At 31.3% G+C, this 20548-nt stretch overlaps 3 protein-coding genes and 1 pseudogene across 3 annotated transcripts; 3 read left to right on the forward strand and 1 right to left on the reverse strand.

The window, feature by feature from the left end:
• Positions 1 to 40: 40 nt before the first annotated feature.
• On the reverse strand, positions 41 to 3713 carry LOC105641937 (uncharacterized). The gene is made up of 8 exons (XM_012226593.4): positions 3286 to 3713; positions 2749 to 2829; positions 2593 to 2652; positions 1490 to 1533; positions 986 to 1028; positions 831 to 902; positions 639 to 740; positions 41 to 551 (listed from the first exon to the last, which is right to left on the reverse strand). Exons 1-8 carry the CDS (start codon positions 3658 to 3660, stop codon positions 432 to 434), a joined length of 897 nt encoding a protein of 298 aa, XP_012081983.1. The 5' UTR covers positions 3661 to 3713; the 3' UTR covers positions 41 to 431.
• Positions 3714 to 11024: 7311 nt separating this feature from the next.
• Positions 11025 to 12786, forward strand: LOC105641938 (micronuclear linker histone polyprotein-like protein). Its single transcript, XM_012226595.4, has one exon. It carries the CDS (start codon positions 11511 to 11513, stop codon positions 12660 to 12662), a length of 1152 nt encoding a protein of 383 aa, XP_012081985.1. The 5' UTR covers positions 11025 to 11510; the 3' UTR covers positions 12663 to 12786.
• A 928-nt stretch (positions 12787 to 13714) lies between these two features.
• Positions 13715 to 15291, forward strand: LOC105641939 (uncharacterized). Its single transcript, XM_012226596.4, has 2 exons — positions 13715 to 14213; positions 14302 to 15291. The coding sequence occupies exons 1-2, from the start codon at positions 13894 to 13896 to the stop codon at positions 15131 to 15133; spliced, it is 1152 nt and encodes a 383-aa protein (XP_012081986.1). The 5' UTR covers positions 13715 to 13893; the 3' UTR covers positions 15134 to 15291.
• A 655-nt stretch (positions 15292 to 15946) lies between these two features.
• LOC149493015 (uncharacterized) lies at positions 15947 to 17172 on the forward strand (annotated as a pseudogene).
• Positions 17173 to 20548: the final 3376 nt, after the last annotated feature.

The following is a 20548-nucleotide window of genomic DNA, read 5'->3' on the forward strand; positions in this document are numbered from 1 at the left end:
ACGTCTCTCTCAAAACTAGATAAATGAATCAAATGACCAATTAAAAGAATAGTCCATTATACGCTTTTACTGAGCTTAGTACAACTTCAGGAGTTCAATTTATCAAGTATATTCGAACTTAATAACAACAGATAAATTTAAATACATAACAAAAGGCATTGAACTCTGCTCAATACAATCTAGCTTGTTATCCAAGTGTTCCACTAGGGTTTAATGAAAAAACTGAAATTAGCTACTATGCTGGTAGCGTATGATTGTCTGTTTGTGTTGCAGTATAAGAGGTCACCCTTCTTAACTTCAAGAATTTCTGTTTGTGGCAATTGAACTCAACTAAGCCCTAAAACTAGTATAGATATATCTAGGTGAGGCAACACTCTTGACTTGTGTGTTGCCAGGAATATGATACCATGTACATGTGAATGACTTACAATTTATAAGGCCTTCTCAAGCCATCTTGGCAATCTCAATGAATCTTTCATCCCAAGCCGTGTGAGGAACACAGAATATAAAAGGTGTAGCAAAAAAACAAAGAATCCACTATTTAGCAATACCTGTTTGGCGATTAGAAAATATATTGTCATAATTATTTTAAAAAGAACGAGAAGGAAATCACGGAGAGAAGGGATAGCTAAAGTTACCAGAATCCCAAATATAGCATATATCACTTCCATTGACGGAATCACATTGACACCAATGGCAGTAAATATTAATGTCAGAGAAGCATGAATGTTTATGGTAATCTGCAAGAAAATTAAAGAACTTCATAACCAAACTGCTGATGCAGTGACGCAGAGTAAAGGAAAATCAAGGAGTCAGAAGTAGACATTTACCAAAGTAAGTATGTTTTCTCTTATTAAGAATGAAGATGTAAATAAATAGCCCATGGCACCAATTGATCGAGCCTGCATTTTAAGAATGTGTCGATAAATGCAAATTTTGAAAACAAGAAAATTGGAAGTCTAAGGCCAAAGGGAGCAAACACTACAATTGTGCACAAAAATATCGAAAGACCCCAATCTGCTCTCAACCTGAAAAGATTCAAAAACAAAAAAATCCACCAAGTATTACTGTGACTGATTAATTTAAAATAAAATGGTCTCATGTTTTTGTTCTCTAGATAGGGTTTGCTTTAAATATAATTATTAATTATATGTCATAAGAGTAGCTGAAAGCTCATTTTTGGTATCATAATGGCAAAGCCACTAATTAAACTCATATGACAATGGATCACTAAAGAATGTAACTTTTACCAAATCCAGTTAGCCCGATGCTAATGAGAATTTGAAAATTAGTTTTCAGATAAGGAAAGTACAAATCAATGTGTTAAACTGTCAACAGTTGAAGGAATGAAATTATGACAAAATTATTTCAGGAATAAACATTATGTGATATTTTTTTAATATATTATTGTCACTTAAATATTAGATAAAATTGAGATATTCGATAGATAAGCAAAAACAAGTAGAAATTATAAAGCAATGACAAGTACCTCCACAATGAAGCCATTGTGAAACCAAGTATTCCATGTGTTAGCTGAAAAAAGGAAGCACAAACACAAACATTGTCAGCTATTTGCAGAGAACGACTAAATTATGAATTAATAGAAAGGCAGGCGTATTAAGGTAGTTCACAAATCATCTTGAGGTTTCAACAAATATAACTTCAAGTACACTTCTGCAAACTTATTTAATATGCTCATAAACTAATGCCTTGTCATTGTTATTATGATTGGAATCCAAATTTTAACTAAGTCAAGAGTATGAAACTTTACTTCTTTCGTTCATTCCACTAACCATGGATAATCAAATAATGACGTTATGTAAAGTAACAACCATTACTTAATGGGTTTTATCTTTCCTGTTATTTAACAGAGGTAGCAAACAATTAGAGTTAAAGCCCATTACTTAATCATGTAGTCACCTTCCCCTCCCCCATTATCCAACGAAAATCAAAGGTCTTTTAAGTTTCTCGCTCCTATTTTATGCTAAACAACCCAAATCTCTTGCAACTTTAAAGATCAACATTTGATTGTGCTTGCTAAGATGAAACACTGGCGCACAAAACTTCATTAAAATGGAAATGAAAAGAATAAAGGACTCCCAAAATATAAGTTAAAAAATCATAACGTTTTTAGCCTTCTTCTTTATGATACCTTTTGTGTGGTTCTATGACAAGATTTGAAATTTCTTTACTATTTACTTGGTTTTGCTTTCAACTTGATTGATAGATAATAAATACAATTATACTTTCATTCTTATTAATCCATTTTACACTTAGCGTTCCTAAATCTTTAGTTAAATCTATGTATTTTAGGCAAAATTTGAAAAACAAAATATATTGTGCTGTGATAGCTGCAACCACATCTGTGATGTTGCAGATATGCAATGTTAGAGACAGCCCCATTTCTAAGACACATGAAGACCACTGCAATTTCAAAGTATGGTCCTAAAACAGTAGGATTTAGTTCAAATTGAAAGCTACTAATATCTGGCCAAGTTCTAGGACATGCCACAACATTTAATGTTACAACTAGATCACCACACATGAACATCAATCAAAACACAATCAACACTTCATAAAAAGTTCTCTCACCAGATATGTTAAAGCTTTTAAGGGACCAGATAAGACAAATAGAAGCATAGCCGTTGCCACCTGCCACACTGCAACATCAGTCCAACAATAATGCAATAATTATGAGAATCAACAAGGTTTAGATTTGAAAAATGCAAACCATAGAAGGTTACAAACCATTGTTTTTCTCCCAGCTGCAACGCCCCATCTCATTGAAGATATTACTATTGGTAATGAAAAAAAGCATCCAAAGTAATTCTGTCCAAAAGCAACCCCTTCTAAGATACAAGTATAGCACAATGCAAAGAAACAGTTTATGAAACTTCAAAAAAGAGAAATCCCAAATCAAATATCAAAAATCTATTTCCTTCTTCTTCACTTTCTGGATAAAATAAGCATAAAAAAACGTATTAAGGACCCGCAAGGGCAGTGACACCATTGCACACAACTAACTCCCAACCAAAGAGAGACAGTACAGAAAATGCATAATTTTATTACAATTACTAACAGAATGGAATGCGTAAAGTATAAACACCAATAAAAAAAAAAAAATCTCCATTCATCAATTTTCACAATCCAGAATTTTAAGAACTTAAAAGATTATAAATGAAGGACCAAATTCAAGAGTCTATAATCAAATCAAGCAACCCGCTTTACCAAAAGAAAAAACCAAATACCCAATATCAATTGGAGTCCAATAAATCAAAATCGAACCTCAATTGAGAGGGAATTGCTCAAGAAATACACGAGCCCAGTTACAGCAGCAAACATGGAGCACTCTACCAATCTCAGTGTATTCTGGTAAACAACACCGTCTTGGGCCAAGTCCTCGAATTCTGTTGCATTGATTGCATCATCATCTTCTCGTTTTTGTTTTTTACGATTGAAAAACGAAGCTTCAGCTTTCGAAACACAAGAAATTTTGAAGCTGGCGGGTCCAAAGGTAGAAATTGGCAAGATATTTGAGGAAGAAAGAGACGTAAATTTTGTGAAAGGGGATTTGAGTCCACTGGAGATGTCATGAGGAGGGGCAACTGGGGAAATATGGAAAAACAGGGGTTGATACTGATGGATTATGTGGAGATTCATTTTTCATTAATGGAGGATCAAATGGAGGAAGGAAGATAAAGATAATCTGAGAGCGCGAGAAAGAGTTGTGGATGGATACATGACTCTGGGCTTTGGACTGGGCTTGTTAACCTGTGCCCATGTGTTTTGCGCAAATGGTTATTGGGACGTTTTATTGTATTATCAAATAGAAGTAGAAGTGTAGATCAAAGGCCCAATTTGTTATTTTTATTTTAGTACATCATATAAATAAAAAAAATATTAATTAAATATTTCTTATAATTTATTTCTAATTTTTAAATAGTTATAAAGAAAATAATGACATAAAATATTAATTTATGAAATTACTACTAATAGTTCTTTATAAAGTTAACATAATTACCGATGTTGATTGGAATAGAGTGATTGCTTATTTTTTCTTTGATTTCCAATAATTTAGATGACTCTGAATTCGGTATACTTTTGAATGATTGTAGAACTTTCTCTTGGATGTGTATTTATTAATTGTCAAACTCTCATTTTTTTTTTTCTTTGGTTTCAAATAGATTAGATGACTCTAAATTCGGTTTAATTTTGAATGATTATAGAACTTTATTAGTCTCTACACCAAATGTGGTTGTTAGATGGATTAAGAGACAAGCGAATATAGATGTTTGAGCATCCTATTTCTATGCTCGTTTTCAAGTATGGAATAGTGTTTCATACTGTTTGTTGCCCTATTATAATAATTAATGAAACAAGTTTCATTTTGCTTTAAAAAAAAATTTGCATAAAATTCATGATCATAAAAAATTCAGCCCTTTTCAACTTTTATTTTTCATTGGCCTCCCATTTGAAACGACAAGCAACAATGGCAATTTTAAAAACTGATGATAGTTTAAGCTTGGTATTTTATGGCACATGAATGAACAAATCCATGCATGGTGGTAGAATAAAATTTTATAGAACAATGCTACAAATTTATTTCATTATATTATTATTTTAAACTAATCAATCTCTAATATTGCCTAAAAAATTTCTACATTTATCCAAACGATGATTTGGAAGTGATCCAAACATCTAAGTCTTAAGGTTTAAATTTGTTGTATTATTAATTTATGGTATGTTTGGCAAAATTAGTTATTTTGATATCTGTTAACTATTTTAATAGCGTTTAGTTACTGACTGTTTGAGTAGTTTTTCATGAAATATTTGAAAGTTAAACGTTACATAAGTTAACTTTTCACAAAACGTTACCTTTAACCTCTAACCTTTAAAATCTAGTTCAAATGCTACGGTAATGAACACTATAAAAAATAGCGTTTAGCATCTTGTTACATAAAAGTCATCGTCGAACACAACTTTAAAATCTTTCAATCATTTTTATCATTTTTCCTACATATAAAAAGAAGAAAAATATCAATATTCGAATGTCCTAAACCGGGAAAAAAAAGTAAAACCTAGAATCACGTGGAGAAGAAATGTCTTAAAATATCTATTTCTTCAATAGTGGATCTATGCATTTCGTCAAAAAAAAAAAAAATAGTGGATCTATGCAATTTAAAAGCCAAAGAGGGTCAATTTACCTTCTTTTTTTCCCCCTCAATTTCCTTTAGTTTTAAATATTTTTTTCCTTATTTGGTCCTGTTAAAATTCAAAATAAACTCTCTATATTTACATACGTTGATCTCAAAAATTCTTTTTTCTAAATTTATCATCGTGCTAACTTTTTGATACTAAGACGGATTCAATTATAAATAAAAACAAAAGATTCATATAGTAAATTCCATATTAATTAGAATTTGGTTGTTGATGTTCTTATAAAGTACTCCATATGTCTCAAAATATAAGTCATTTAAATTTTTTATATAAAATTAAAGAAAGCAATCAATTTTCTTAAATTATAACAAAACGTACGATAGTTTGACTAAAGTACCTTTTATCTCAGAACCAAAGATAACTTGTGAAGGTAATTATTGTATCTAATGTGAATAAGGGTAACATTGAAAAAATATCATTCATTACTCATTGAAATACTCAAAATGACTTATATTTTGAAACACCCAGGAGTATTTAGCCTTGCAAGATGGTCTTTATTGATTCACATAGGATTCCACGTGCCTCATGCTACTCGTGTCAAAGCGTAAGCTAGTGATGCTTCTGGCTACTGGACTCTTGCCATCCAGGGCATAGCACTCTGCCACTTCGCCTAGCAGCATGATGCTTGTATTGCTTTCCTACAATCCAGTTTTCACGGTTTAGGCTCCTCTCATTTCGCTCACTGCTACTATAGGAATCCCTTTTACTTTCTTTTTCTTTAGTTACTAAGATGTTTTAGTTTTCTCGATTGTCTCTTACCTGATTCAGTAAATGGTTTATATTTTGAGACAAAGGGAGTATTTAACAAGAGGCAAAGGGAGCATTTAACAAAAGTTTTGAGAAAGAGCTAAATTTGATGGAGGATGGTGTATGGCGGGCCAAATGGCAAAAGTGGGCGGGCGGCCCACCAGACAAAAGCGCTTGAATTTCCTCAAAGCAAGGTTTTCCAGCCGCTCATTAGGCCCTCTACAGCCGTCACTACGAGCTTTTCTTTTTGACTATTATTTTCTCTTCTTGTAGCCTATCAACTTTTTAAGCATCTTCATATTAATTATGAGCTTTGGTTGGTACACTAATATTAAAATTGTGTGCACAATTGTAGATGATTTTTTTTTCATTCTAATTAAAAATATAAAAATATTTTTCAGTGAATTAATATATTAATTTATATTAAATTTAACGACATTATTAAAGACATATATTCTTTCTTTATCAAATGTAAACATGCCAATGAATATATGTTATAATTAAATTTATGTTCTTTAAGTGCAAATATATTTTATTTCCTCAATTTCAATATGAAAATTACATGTGAATTAGAAGTAATTAAGAAAAATAGAACATGAGAGTTGATTGATGAAGTAAAGTTAATGACAATATCTTGAACTAATGATCATCTTTGGGTGTTAGAATTATGTTGCTCCAAAATTTAGCTTCATTGAAAAATTACTCATGAAGTATCATTTTCCCATATAGACAGCAAGCTTAATAGTCATGTTAAGAATAATAATGGCTTACACCAAAAGGAAATTAAGTGGGCTTTGTCGAAAAAAGATAAGATATGCAAACTAATAATTGTTACTCAACCTTAAATTACAAAACTAGAAAAAAAATAAAAATAAAAATTAATATTTAATTTTAAATGTCTAAATTGTTTGCCTAGCCATGCAATATCACTAACATATACCCTTTTAAGCTTATGATGGGGTCCCCTAAATACAATTGGACAGCAAATATATATGTTGTCAAACCAAATTGTGCTCAATCATAAACCCATTTGTCTCTAACAAATTATTGGATATGGTTAGCACTTCATAAAGTTAAGAGTTAAAATTTTTATATAATTCATTCATTTTAATTTTTTTATTTAAAAAAAAAAATTGGAATATACTCTATTTCCAGATAAATTTTATCTCTAAAATTAAGAGTCGAAAACCCAAACTCAATATTATTAGGAATGTTTTTAAATTAAATACAACTCTGAAACATGAATTAATTTCAAGTAAATGTGACTATCACGTGATGTAATTAAAAAAATGACTATATACAAAAAATATATATCTTATTGACCTAATAACTTAATAGTCGCATAAATGTATTATAGTATTAGTTGTTTTTTCTATATAAATTTCTTAAGATTTATTCGGCAAAATTAGTTATTTTGGTAGCTGTTAACCGTTTAATTAGTTTTTTATAAAATACCAAAAGTTAAACATTATAAGGAATTAATCTTTTTTAAAATGCTACGTTCAAACGATACATTATTGAACACCATAAAAAAATAGTGTTTGACTTTTTAATTAAACCTGAAGCTATTGTCGAACACAACCTTAATTTGTAGGATTAAATTTTTTTTAAACTATTAGAGAATGAAATAACTATATGCAATGTAGAAATTAATTTGATGAGATTGAAAAAAAAAAAATTTTAAAAATGTTGCTTGGTAAAAGACTTTAGGTATAGATCATGAAAACCTTAATATATTTGGACATATATATATATATATAATGATCAATTGGTAAACAACAAAATAATTAGTGAGCAAAGACAAACGGAACATAATGATGATTATGAGCATTTTAAAAATGGATTAAATTAGACAAAAAACATTCCTTAAAAACAGTTGTTTATGTGCCCCAATGATATAATGCATGCGTGGGGCGCGTGCAACCCTCACCATTATGTTTCACTAGCAACGTGCTTCTTCCTATTTTATGCTGTTGTTTGTTTTCACTTAACTCCTCTTTTTTTTCTTTCCTAGAATCCAAGAATTCTATTTAAATTTTCCTTTTTTTTTCTTTTAATTAATGATTGAGCTCTATGCAAAAATGGCTCTAATCCCTTTCGTTATCGTTTAATTCTCTCTCTCACACACACAAATATATAAAGCTTGAACTCGCACCGTTAATGATTCAGTAATTGATAAAATTAAAAATATTAGTCAAATTAAAAAAAAAAACTCAAAAAATTTAGCCTTTTTTTTAAATACTTAAGCCTATATTATATTAAATTGAATATTATTTTATATTCATATAAAGATGAGTTTAATTGTGACTTTGATAGTTAAGATTTAATTATTGACATTTAGTGTAAGATTTTTTTTTAAAAGAAAAAATTTCAATAAATGTATAAATTTTGAAATATTTTTATAAAAATGAAATAAAAAATATATAAAGAAAAGACAGAAGGGAAGGTAGACATGAAAAATCTATTACATTCACGACACGTTTAAGGAGTGACACATGTAGACATCACCTCTATAGTTTTAGAGACTTTGAGGGTCTCAATTGAAATAGAGAGCATGCCTTAAAAACGTTGGTACTTTTATACTTACTCGTCAACATGATTGCCGATGCAGACGACCCTATCAGAACCCTACAATTTATATAATGCTACTGCATTAGAAAAGTCAAACCTTAGACTAGACTGTGTTTAGTTGGAAGTAAATAGGTTAATGACGTGTAACTTTCTGAAAAATATATAAAGAGTTTGTTTTTAGCGATTATTTTCTTTATATAAGAAATAATTTTCTTGGCAATTGTTAACTAAACGCAATGAATTACTAATTTATTTTATTATTTAAATATATTTAAATTTATATTATATATTTTTTATTTTATTCATTAAAATAATAAATTAATTTATATACTAAACACATTTAAATTACGTTTTCTCCAAAAGAATTACTCTAAGAAAAGTATACTTGTCGATGAGTATACTTTCTGTCAAATTTTTCCAACATGGGACTGGGACCCATGCAAGATGGATATGTCGGTGGGACACGTGCCCAATATCTACAAGAAAACGACATAGTATAAGAGGTGTCTTCTTCTCACAAGAGCCCGTGATGAGAAGTATATGACTGTTTGATGCATGTTTGACATTTTATTTTCTTGGTCTCGGTTGGGTTTGCGTTCCTTTATAAAATTGTAGTAGTAATGGATTACTCTCACAAATCCACCAATGTAATTAAAAAGAGAGACCTAACAATTGGGATTTGGGAGGCAAATTCATGTCTTTTTGTAGAGAAAAGTCAATACGCAAGAGTGCAAAATCCCTGAAAAACGTTTAACAAATTACATACCTCCAGATAGATGAATAATGGATTTATTCCACATGATTTGAAGACTTTTATTTAATTTTCTTTAATTTTGTGCGAAGTGTCTACTTTGTTTTTTTAGGATATATATGCAGCTTGTGAAACTTTTTTAGATGTGAATCTCGTCTTTTAAAGTTTAGTTTTTTTTTTTTTTTTTTTTGGAACACTAGATAAATTCAAGGGGTGCATAAAATAAACGTGATGAAATTAAGTTTAGAATAAAGACTCAGGGAAAGAGAACCATTAGGAAAATCTCAAATCCATAAACGTCATCATATCCACCACTGCCACCATTGTTGGATTTGAAGATTGGATTTTGAGAGAAACTCTTGAACTCCATATTTGAGTTCGACAGCAGTGAATTAGAGATTGTCCAAGTAATTTGTTGACAGATGGAGGGGGAAAAAAACTCTCCAAATCACTAGTCTTCTATGGTGTTATAAAACCCTCGTAGCATCTTGGAGTGAGATACAAGAACTCCATATGAATATATCAAGACAAGAACTCCTCTAGTGGATACCCCATGCATAGATTTGCACAAAACAAGAGGTTTACATTGGACAAAAGAGGGAATGAACCCTGGATAGAGCCTTAAAGGGCAGAGAAAAACTATAGAAAAAAAAAAAAAAAAAAAGAAGAAAATAAAGAAAAGAAAAGTAAATAAAAGCGGAGAGATGGCTATTATCGGTGAAGAATCATCCTTAACAGCCCACATAGAGTTCATTGGAAATGGGATTATAGAGAGAGTTGAGAGAAAACTTAGAAAATCTAATTTGGAATATTACTTTTAGAGTAATAAAATTTGTTCGTCTATTAGATTTAATAGTTCAAATGCTCAACAGACATTTTATCAGAAAATTAACATTTTATATAATAACAATTCTAACTTTACACTAAATCAGGGAAAGGCTTATCTGTTCACAATAGTTTTAATATTTTTATTTTTTTAATAAAATGATAAATTTTACTTTTAATAGTAGTAATAATTTTATTAATTAAAATCCTAAAATTATTATTTATTTTTTTGTAAATTGAACTTTTTTGTTCATTTGAAGGTAAGTTGAAATTTGGTGGCAAATTATATAGCATTTACAAACTCAGGGTAACTTAAACTTTGTTTCAATTTTTTTTTTTTTTTTATGTTTAGCATAAACAATTAATTTATAAATAATCATGTATAAACAACCAAAATAATTTATTAGCAAGCCACATATATTTGTTTACTTACTACTCAAAATTCCACCCCATTTCTTATAAGATTAGCAGATATTGTACTTTTTTTTTATTATTGATAAATTTATTTCATAGAAAAATTTTGATCTATAGGTCATTATATATTAGGAGTAAAGTTCAATTTGCACCCTGAACTTATAATCCTAAGAGAAAAAGTTCAAAATTGATCTTTTTAACTCAATTTGCTCCTTCAAACTTATAATATTAGAGGTTTTTTATACTCTTTGAGTCTAAGTTGTTGAGCGAATTCAACTGAAAAATCTATTTTATTTATTTTTTCTGAATTACAAGTTGGGTTTATTATGTTACGTGACCACCAAATCCACTGGCCAGTAGTGGTATTGCAATTTAGTACTGGAGAAAGTGAAAGAGCAAGCAGAGTAGCAGTAGCCAACCAAAATTTAAGTGTAAAAAGAGAATTTTGTTCACTGCTTTACTCAATTTTGCTGTTGGATTCACTTCCCTACACAATTATACCCGCTGCAGGAACTAGTGCTTCCCTTCATCACTCTTTTTGCTTTTTATAAGTTTTTCTACACTTTGCCCACTCTTCTTCAGAAGCAAAAAAACGTAAAGGTGACGCCTCTCTCTCTCTCTCTCTCTCTCTCTCTCTCTCTGCCTCTGTCAATCTATCAGTCCATCCCCTAAAAAACTTGTCATTGTACCTTTTTTGCTTGAAAGTCTCATCTTTCAAAATTCTTTCGTCTGAGTAGTCTCTTTCTCTAGCTGTTTAAGTTAAACTCTACTTCTCCACGCAGCCACCTCCTTTTCTTTCATTAATTGTACCCCTTAAAGCTACCATAGAAGGCAACTTTTGATCTGTGTATACATGCTCTGTTTTTCAATCTTGTTTCTTTGATTCTCTGTTTCTTGAAAATTTCAAGAAAACAATCTTTTTTGGGTTTCTGTTGTTTGATCTTTATTCGTTTGAGACTGTTTCTTGAAATATTCAAGAAAAGCAATGAAAGAGAGGGGCAAAGCAGTGGAGATTTATAACAACAACAGCAATAGTGACATGTATTTTCAAGATTATAGCACATCCTCATCTGATCTTCCATGCAAGAAACACCCATCATCTTCTTCAGTTGGAATTTGTGCATATTGTCTCAAAGATCGTTTAATGAATCTTGTTTGCTCAGATTGTGGAGAACAAAGGCTTTCTTCTTGTTCTTGCTCTGAGATCTCTTCCAATCGTAATTCTTGCACTGTTGATGTAGGCAGTGTTGGTCGAATCTCATTCTTGATAGAAAATGATCAAAGGAACAATGAAATTTCAAATTCCAAGCCCAAAATTGGAGAGAAAACAGAAGAAGTTAATTTCTTGCTTAAAAGAAGCAGTAGTAGCTGTGTCGAGATAAAAAGAAAAAGTGGGTTTTGGAGAATTGGAAAACTATTTAGCAAGAAAAGAGAAAAGGGTAGTTATGAAAGAAATAGTATAAGTGGATTTGAAGAAAGGAGTGACAGTCTTTGGGTTGTTGATTATATGGGTGTTTCTAGATCAAGGTCTCTTTGCAGTTTCAGAGGTGGCGGCGGCGGCTTTTTTGGATCAGAGGATGGAACCTTTTCAGGTGCTCGGAGTTCAATTTCAGGTGCTAGAAGTTCAATTTCTGCTGCAAGAAATTCTGGTGTTAATAATGGTTTGATTTTTGATCCTGAAAGGAAAAGTGGGTTTAGCAGCGAAACAGAGCCAAGAAAAAGTGGCTTTGACAGTGTGTTATTAGATTCTGATCAAAAACTTGATTTTTCTGGTTTTAATGGAGCAAATACTAACACTAGAAGAGTTTTTTCACTCAAAGAAGGAAACTTCACTACTATGGAAGATTCAGGCTTCATCGACTTGAAATTTGATGGTCTATCAGATTCAAACTCTGCTTTTGGTAGCATGAAGGGCAATAGTGATTTTGTGGCAGTTCAAGAACAATGTGGAGGCAGTTTTGGGAGTTTTGTTGGAGATGGGATGTTCAGTAATGGAGGATCATGTAGAATTACAGTTAGTGACAGAGGGATTAAAAGGAGCAGGAAAAGTTTCAAGAGCTGGAGATGGATTTTCAGGCAAAATAATTCAGATGCAAGAAAAAAACATGAAGAATATGTAGTCAAACCATTAGCATAATTAGACCAGTTTAAATTTATTATCTGCTTTTTTTTTTTTTTTCTTATGTTGTGTATTAATTTGGTCACATCTTTCTGCTTTCTATTTTGATCAAGTTTAAAGAAAAGAAGTGGGAATTAGAACTTTTGCTTGAGTTTCACTTGAAGATTAGGGGAACCAAAGGGAAAAAGAAAATTCCAATTGCTTGCCCTTTTCAGTTCTTTTTCTATCCCCATGACTCTGTATATAACATGGCAAAAAAAAAAAAAAAAATTGTATATTTCAAGATTGATACCAGAGGGTTAATTAAACGCCAAATGCATAAAACTATCTCTTAAGTAGTTTTTAATGTTAATTTTTACATTTACAGTTATCGGTAATATATTCTTTAAATTAGTTTTAAGAGATTAAAATATTATTGTATAAAAAGATAATTTATGTAATATTTAGTTTTTAATATTTTATGAAAAATTATTCAAATAGTAACAGTTAAATATTACTAAAATAGCTAATAGAAACTAAAATAATTAAAATTCAAAATTAAAATTATAACTTATAAAATCATATCTTTTATCATTTTAATTTATAAAATTATTTTATTAAATGTTCTAATTTATAAAAATAAATCAATTAAATATTTATTAAACAGTTTAAAATTTTAAAATTATTATTTTAAAAGTTGTAATAACTATATATCAAATTATATAAAATTATAGCAATTCACAGTTTTGAAGTTACATGTATTTTTTAACAAAAAATTTTTGAACGAGAATTCAATTTCAGCACTAGGCGTATTAAAAAAAAAATAATTAAGCGAGACTATGGATTAAGGAATTTGTAGAAAAAATTAAGGATAACCTTACGTCTAGATTAAGGAAATTGTAAAAAATTAATTTGACTAAAAAAATAAACAATTTAAGCGAGAATATGGATTCAAAAAACACAAAAAAAAAAAAAAAAAAAAAAACTCAATTTATTTATTTAATCTCAAAAAATCTAACGTGATAAATCTTTGACCAAGTCATCAAAACATTATCAAATTATTATCCATGAAAAATTGCCTCTGTCATGCTCGAATTTTAATTAAAGACTGGCCATTTGATATTCAAATTCAAGATTGTAAATCAAGTCAACATAAGGAAATGATGTTAAACCTTCCTAGCAATTTGACCACAAACTTCCGATCCCAAATTCTATCTATATATGCATCAGTTCTTGATAATCTTGTTGATTTCCACCGTTGAAAGAGAAGATGTATGTAACAAGGCGACTCTCTTTCTATTTGAGAGATCCTTCAGCTCTATCTTTGCCACCTCCTGAGGGTCCGAATTCTGGGATACTCGTCATACAAGATGAAGAAGCACAACCCACTTGCTGTTTTGGACTGTGCTATAGCGACCAAGTAAAGAACTTCCCTTTCCCTCAAAATTATAACTTAAACGTCCGGTACACAACTCAAGCTGGTCAACATCAAAGTGTTTCTGTAAACCGTGTTGCTTTCATTCCTGTTCTTAATCAACCCTTGTCTTCCAATCAATACTACTGCATAGAACGAGCAGGGAAGAATAAAGGGTACGTCCTCATCCTCTATCTTTCCTTTTTTTTTTTTTTCTCTTTTCAATCTGGTTTATACACGGCTATTTTGAACTGTGAATTCCAGGAAAGCTTATATAAATTCAAAGGAGGAGGACAAAACGACATGCTGTTTCTGCAACTGTATTAATGATTTTGAACCAGCACCATTAGCTCCTCAAGACACATATCAACAATTCGAAATTCAACGTAGAGATTGGGGAGGTTTTGTCGGGAAATCCACAACTTCAGATGGATACCCTCCAAATTTCTTAAGAAGAAAGGGTTGGAGATTATATACAACATCTCCGCTCAAGTTCGATTTAAACGAAGCACAAGGCGTAGACAACACTCTCCGTTTTCGCCTTCCAGACTCTAGCAACATTTCCTTGTCACAGAAAACTTCTCAACCTGTTGTAGTGGGAAAATGGTATTGCCCTTTCATGTTTATTAAAGATGGAGCAGTTCAAGATCAATTTGATAGTTCAAGATACTATGAAATGACATTGCAGCAAAAATGGGAGCAAATTTTCGCCTGCGAAAATAATAATAATAATGAAGGGAATGCTCCTGTTATCGTGGATGTTGCAATTGAAAATGAAGTAGTTAAGATTGGTAGTGAAAAGATTATGTATGGTGATGATAATTTAGTTGACGGAGTGATGTGGTTTGGTAATGTAGGGTTAAGTTCAGTAATTATTGAGAGAATTAAGTGGGAGGAAGAGAGGTTTGGGTGGATTAGTGGAAGTCAAAAGGAAGTGAAGATTAAGAGAGTTGAGGAATTTAGAGGTGCAGGTGAGTGGAAGAAATTTGGTTGCTATGTTTTGGTGGAGAGTTTTGTATTGAAAAGAATGAATGGAAGCTTATTATTGACTTATGAATTTAGGCATACTCAACATGTTACTAGCAAATGGGAATAGTGGTGTTCTGTTCTTTTTTTTTTCTTCATTTTTTAATGTTTAATTAGGTTTGGGATGATGTTGTATTGATATTGTATTGTTTTGATTTGGTATGTAAAATTGAATGTATTGTACTCTATTGGATTGGATAATAATGATATTGTTTATTTTTCTTTTCATGTTTAGTGATATACTCACTAAAGATCTATCAGGTGGTGGTCTGATTAGTCTTCTTATTTATGCAAAGAGTGTAAGATTTCAAGTTCGATTACTTTCCAACAATTTACTACTTTCGGTTATTACTTTTTTCTTTCTTATTCCCTTTGTGACTTAAAAAGAACAGTAAATGTCAAAAATTTTAAGAAGGTGAGGAGTAAATCCACCTACTTAATCCATCCTTTGACATTTCAATAAAAATTCCTTAAAAAACAGATAATCTAATGAGAGTATCTTTAGATAATAATAAAATATTGTTATAAACCATGTTCTATAAATTTCATGAACTTTTCCTGTAACCTTGACCTAAATTTTTAATTTTAGTAGAACAAATTATAGAATTTTGTTACTTAGACAATTATAAGTTCATTACAGACATGTTACCACTTTCCAAGAAATATACTAGAAACTAATAATAATCAATTTTGCTTCTGATTTAATGTTTTCTGTCTCAAATTTTCCTTTGTACTAAATCAACAGGTTTGACTAGCAGCTACTAAATGGATATCTTCTTATTACTTGTTACAATTTGTACATCTCAGTTTGACCTTTTCAATTTCATAGCTTATCTATTTTACACACGCATATTGAAAAATCATCCTCATTTTATTTTAGGAAATGTATGTGACAAGGCCTTTGTCTATGTACAGAAGTGATCCTTCTGCTCTTTCATTACAACCTCCTGAAGGTCCAAATTCTGGTATTTTGGTCCTTCACGATGATGAAGAAGAAGACATAACTACTTGGCTGTTTTGGATTTTGCATGTGCGGGAGCTATCGAATTAGAGACTTCCCTTCCCTCGGAACAAGAACTTAATTGTTGAGTACTCAACACAATCTGGGCTGCAGAAAAGTACTATAAAAAAAGTTATATTCATTCCTGTTCTCAATCAACCATTGTCTAGCAATCAATATTATTGCATAGAGCAACATGGAAAGCATAAAGGGTATTTCTTAAATTTCCTTTGGTTTTCTGTTATGGAAAAGCACAAACCTATTTTTCTTTTCTTGTATCTGTTAATTAATAGAATATATTTTCAGGGAAGCTTACAAGAACTCAAAAGAAGAGGACATGACAACATGTTGTTTTTGTTGTAGATTTGTTCCTGATATAAAACCTCAACCATTAGATCCTCATGACATATATCAGCAATTCAGGATTGAACATTGGGGGTTGGGGGTTTGCTGCCAAACCTGTAGCTTTAAATGGGCACCCTCCAAGTTTCTTAAGCAGAAAAGATTGGCAACTTCAAACTGCAATTTCACCTAAACTGGAATTAAATGAAGCATTAGGCCTTAACAGGGCTCTTAGCGCCCGCCTTCCAGGCTTCGACTTCCCATTATCAGAAAAAATATAAAGTCCTGTGGTAGTAGGAAAGTGGTATTCTCCTTTCATGTTTATTAAAGATGAGAATATTAAAGATCAAGTGAATAAATCAAGGTTCTATGAGATTACACTTGAACAACAATGGCAACAAGTTTTTGCTTGTTAAAATAGTAATGAGAGCAATAATGCAGGTAGATGTTTTTGAAAGAGAAGTTGCTGCAGTTGCTGGCATGGAAGATGGAGAGATTAAGAGTAATGTGGTTGATGGGGTGATTTGGTTTAGGAGTGGTGTAAGCAATTTAGGGTTGATTTTAGTAGTTTTTGAGAGGATGAAGTGGGAGCAAGAGAGGTTTGGTTGGGTTAGTGGTAGTGAAAGGAGATTAAGGATTAAAAGAGTGGAGGAGTTTAAAGGAATTGGCAAGTGGAGAAATTTTGGTTGTTATGTTTTGGTTGAGAGATTTGTAGAAAAAACATTAATTAATTAAACGCATGTTTGGTTATGGATTATGTAGTTCTGTTTTCATTGGAATAAAAGTGCATTCTATTTGATTGTTTTTGTTCTTTATTTTGTTTTGGCATTATAAAAAGATTATTCTAGTTAAAAGAAAAGTTAAAAAGTTTTAAAGGAAAATTAATTTCCTTTTTATATTACAACCTTATACATATATTTATTAATTCATATATTATTAATGATCACAATTATTAATGGCTCCTTATCATCACTAGTCTTACTGGCGACAAGCATCCATCGTATGGATATTGACTATCATTTTTTTCTATTTTAGATAGTAAGATTATTATTTTTTATGTAATATGATTTCTGATCACACCGTGTGATTATTATAATTCATAATTTTATATATCTTTTATATTTAGTAAAAGAAATTTTTTTTTATAATTTCAAATATTTTAGAAATTAAAAATTGTTATATTTTAAAATTAATTTTTAATAAAGCAAATAATACAAAATGAGTTGCTTAAAAAAATTTTTCTAAAGGAAATGTTCCTTTAAAAATATTTTATAAATAATATTAAAAAAAAAAAAAAAGGAAAGGGCCCCAACAATGACAGAGATGAGCCCAGTGCAGTGAGCTATGCAAAACCCTAAAAACCTTAGTCACAGGCTCACAGCTTCATCAAGCACCATAGAAGGGTTTCTCATTTCTGCCATTCTTGTTCATATCTTTCTCTCCCCCAATATATAAATGTTCTCCAAACTTCAAGAGTCTTGTCTTCTATTTTTTCCCTTTCTGTGGTAGAGCTCCATTTTTTGGGAGAGCAAGAAATTTGAAAAGAGAAAAACAAACAAGAAAAAACTCTGTTTTCTTGTAGTTACTCTGAATTTTGGAAATTCATGGCGAATATAGTTGATCAAGATCAGCAATGGCTTCTCAACTGCTTGACTGCCACTCTTGACCCCAACCAGGAAGTCCGTTCATTTGCCGAAGCTTCTCTGAATCAGGCCTCTCTTCAACCAGGTTCCTTCCTTAATCCTCCTTTAGATTCTCATTCCTTTTTTTTTTTTTTTTTTTTTTTGTTCTTTGGTGCTTGTTGTACTTGCATTCCTGTTTCTATTTGTTGATTAGTTTTAACTTTAACGAAAGTCCAGTACATGGGGAAGTAATGGGGTGCAGAGTGAGAGATTTATAGTTGGAAATGAACTTTGATTTTGAGTCGGAGAGCTCTTTCTGTTGAAATTTACTTGGGGTTGTCGAATTTAAATGGAAATATACAAATGAGCATCATAGAATAGATTAGTGTTCAATGCAGATGATAAGTGTGTTATGAAGGCTCTAATGTGGAGAATAATATGAAACTTAGATATAGCCGGTTATGGGAGTTGATATAAGGTGAAAATGATAATAGTTTTAAGGATGAAGAGACTTGGATGGCATCAAATAAGGCATTTCCAGTAAGCTAGAGAGTTAAGAGGCCTAAAGCCTGGATACTTGCGCTTATATTGTTACATCTTTAATGAGTGTTTTATGGTTGGAACAGGAAAAGAACTTGATATTGAATAAATTAAGGTCTTTTCTGAAAATCGTGTTCTTATAGTTTCCAGAGACGGTCTCTTCTAATTCGTGTACTTGGAAGATTATAGGCCTTTTAAATTTTTAGGTTGTCTTTTTATTTTATACTTTTGCTATGGGTACTTTCTTTATATACATTTGGTGTTTGTAGCGTTCTCGCCTACAAAAGAAAGAGAAAATTGAGATGGTTCTAATCAAGTGGAAAGGAGAGATTTCTCTTTTGGTTGGCCTGGGTGCGACATGGACCTGTTAGTGCATATTTAAGGAATTAGCAAGGATTTTATTCAATCTGAATGCTCTAAGCGGACATGAAGAAGTGGAATATGTAGTCTAGTAGAGAACGTGGGATGGAAAGAAAGGAAAAGATCAGTCTAAGATTCTTTGGAAAGACATGAGAGCCTATGATTCATGTAGTTAGAGTTACAAGCTATTATCCATAACTGGACTAGATGGATATAAAGAGGTTCCAAATATGATGCTTCTTGGCTGAGTATAGTGATAGTGCATGCCTCATCCAAACTCTTGCCTCTGCTTGAGGGAGCTCTATCTTTTTTGGAATATGAATTGGGTATATGAGAAGCATGTTCCAACTTTTATTTTTAAGCTCTATTGCACTGTAACTGTCTCTAATGTTATTTTCTCTCCTCTCCCACTCCCCCTTTGGATCAGTTCTGAGAGTGAATTTGAACTTTTTGTTGTACTGGTTTCTTGCTTGGACTTTGATGTAGCATTAACTTTGCTGAACTAGTTGTTCCAACTTATCTTTTACTTGTTTTTTTCTCTTTTCCAATTTTTCTTTGAGAATCAATAATTTAACGCGACCCATTAAAAGGCTATAGGGTTTGTTTAAGGAGTGAGTTGTTAAAAAAAAAAAAAAAAGAAAATTAAAGGAAGCTGTACTAGTTAGTGCACTAATGTTTTAATCTTGGACAAATCTCAAGCACTTTCAATATGTACTGGTGGGTACAAAATTCCTTGTTTGTGGAGTAGATGAGTTAAGGATGAGTTGTCTAAAGTAGCATTATTTGATTTTGGAGCCTTGGTGGAGGAGAGGGGGGTGGGGGTGGGTGGTGGCTTTTTATGGTTGTGCATCTTTGAAATTTCAATTTCTAGATTTTATTTTTGATGTCTATGGATATAACTGTTCAAATGTCAAGTTCTATTATTGGCTTTAATTGGATAAAATGCAAATGCGGGTGAAATCATTTTCAATCGGAAGGTCAGTTGGGAGACTTACGTGCTTACAACCATGGTTTTTTTAACTTGGAAAGCAAAATCCATCGTCTTCAAAACTGGGAAACCTATGATTGATAATTTTTTCTTTAACTGCTGAATCATTAAATCACCTTGTTGCATTGTATATATGGATTACTTATGACTATGGAAACTAGCTTATACATTAATGGGCATCTCATTGGTTGCTTTTTAAGTGGAGGGAGAGTTTTGAACTTGGAAGGAGATTAGCTTGGTATGGGAATAATAGAAATTCTTTCATGCTTCATCTCACTATTTCTGGGCTGTGTATTTTCAGGAAAGGAATTTTCTCTATCCACACTTGGAGATGTATGGCTTTTGCTTTTATAGTTTAGGCTGTTGATCATCATTATCTTGTTGATACACATGCTATCATAGATTCAATTCTTCGTCTTGGTAATTGATTCATTTGTTTGTTCACAGGTTGTCCATATATTGTTATCCTGTGTCTTTATTGTTGTTTTATATATCATGTGGTTTTTAGTGCTGTTTTTTTTTGGTTTCTTTTCTTTATTTTTATAAAAAAAAATTACAAGCTCACATTTTTCTTGAAGGTTTTGGAGGGGCACTATCCAAGGTTGCTGCAAACAGGGAGCTTTCTCCAGGATT

This window comes from Jatropha curcas, chromosome 10 (genome assembly GCF_041381405.1).
Source record: "Jatropha curcas cultivar XTBG-Jc1 chromosome 10, XTBG_Jcur_1.0, whole genome shotgun sequence".
In the NCBI taxonomy this organism is placed as follows: domain Eukaryota; kingdom Viridiplantae; phylum Streptophyta; class Magnoliopsida; order Malpighiales; family Euphorbiaceae; genus Jatropha; species Jatropha curcas.

What these genes read in the sequence shown, in the direction of transcription:
- LOC105641937 (XM_012226593.4), bottom strand. Translation starts at nt 3,660, where the DNA reads ATGAATCTCCACATAATCCATCAGTATCAACCCCTGTTTTTCCATATT. An exon ending in CGATATTTTTGTGCACAATT is followed by an intron (nt 903 to 985) that starts GTAGTGTTTGCT and finishes CTTAAAATGCAG; the next exon opens with GCTCGATCAATTGGTGCCAT. An exon ending in ATGCTATATTTGGGATTCTG is followed by an intron (nt 552 to 638) that starts GTAACTTTAGCT and finishes ATCGCCAAACAG; the next exon opens with GTATTGCTAAATAGTGGATT.
- LOC105641938 (XM_012226595.4), top strand. Translation starts at nt 11,511, where the DNA reads ATGAAAGAGAGGGGCAAAGCAGTGGAGATTTATAACAACAACAGCAAT.
- LOC105641939 (XM_012226596.4), top strand. Translation starts at nt 13,894, where the DNA reads ATGTATGTAACAAGGCGACTCTCTTTCTATTTGAGAGATCCTTCAGCT. An exon ending in CGAGCAGGGAAGAATAAAGG is followed by an intron (nt 14,214 to 14,301) that starts GTACGTCCTCAT and finishes TGTGAATTCCAG; the next exon opens with GAAAGCTTATATAAATTCAA.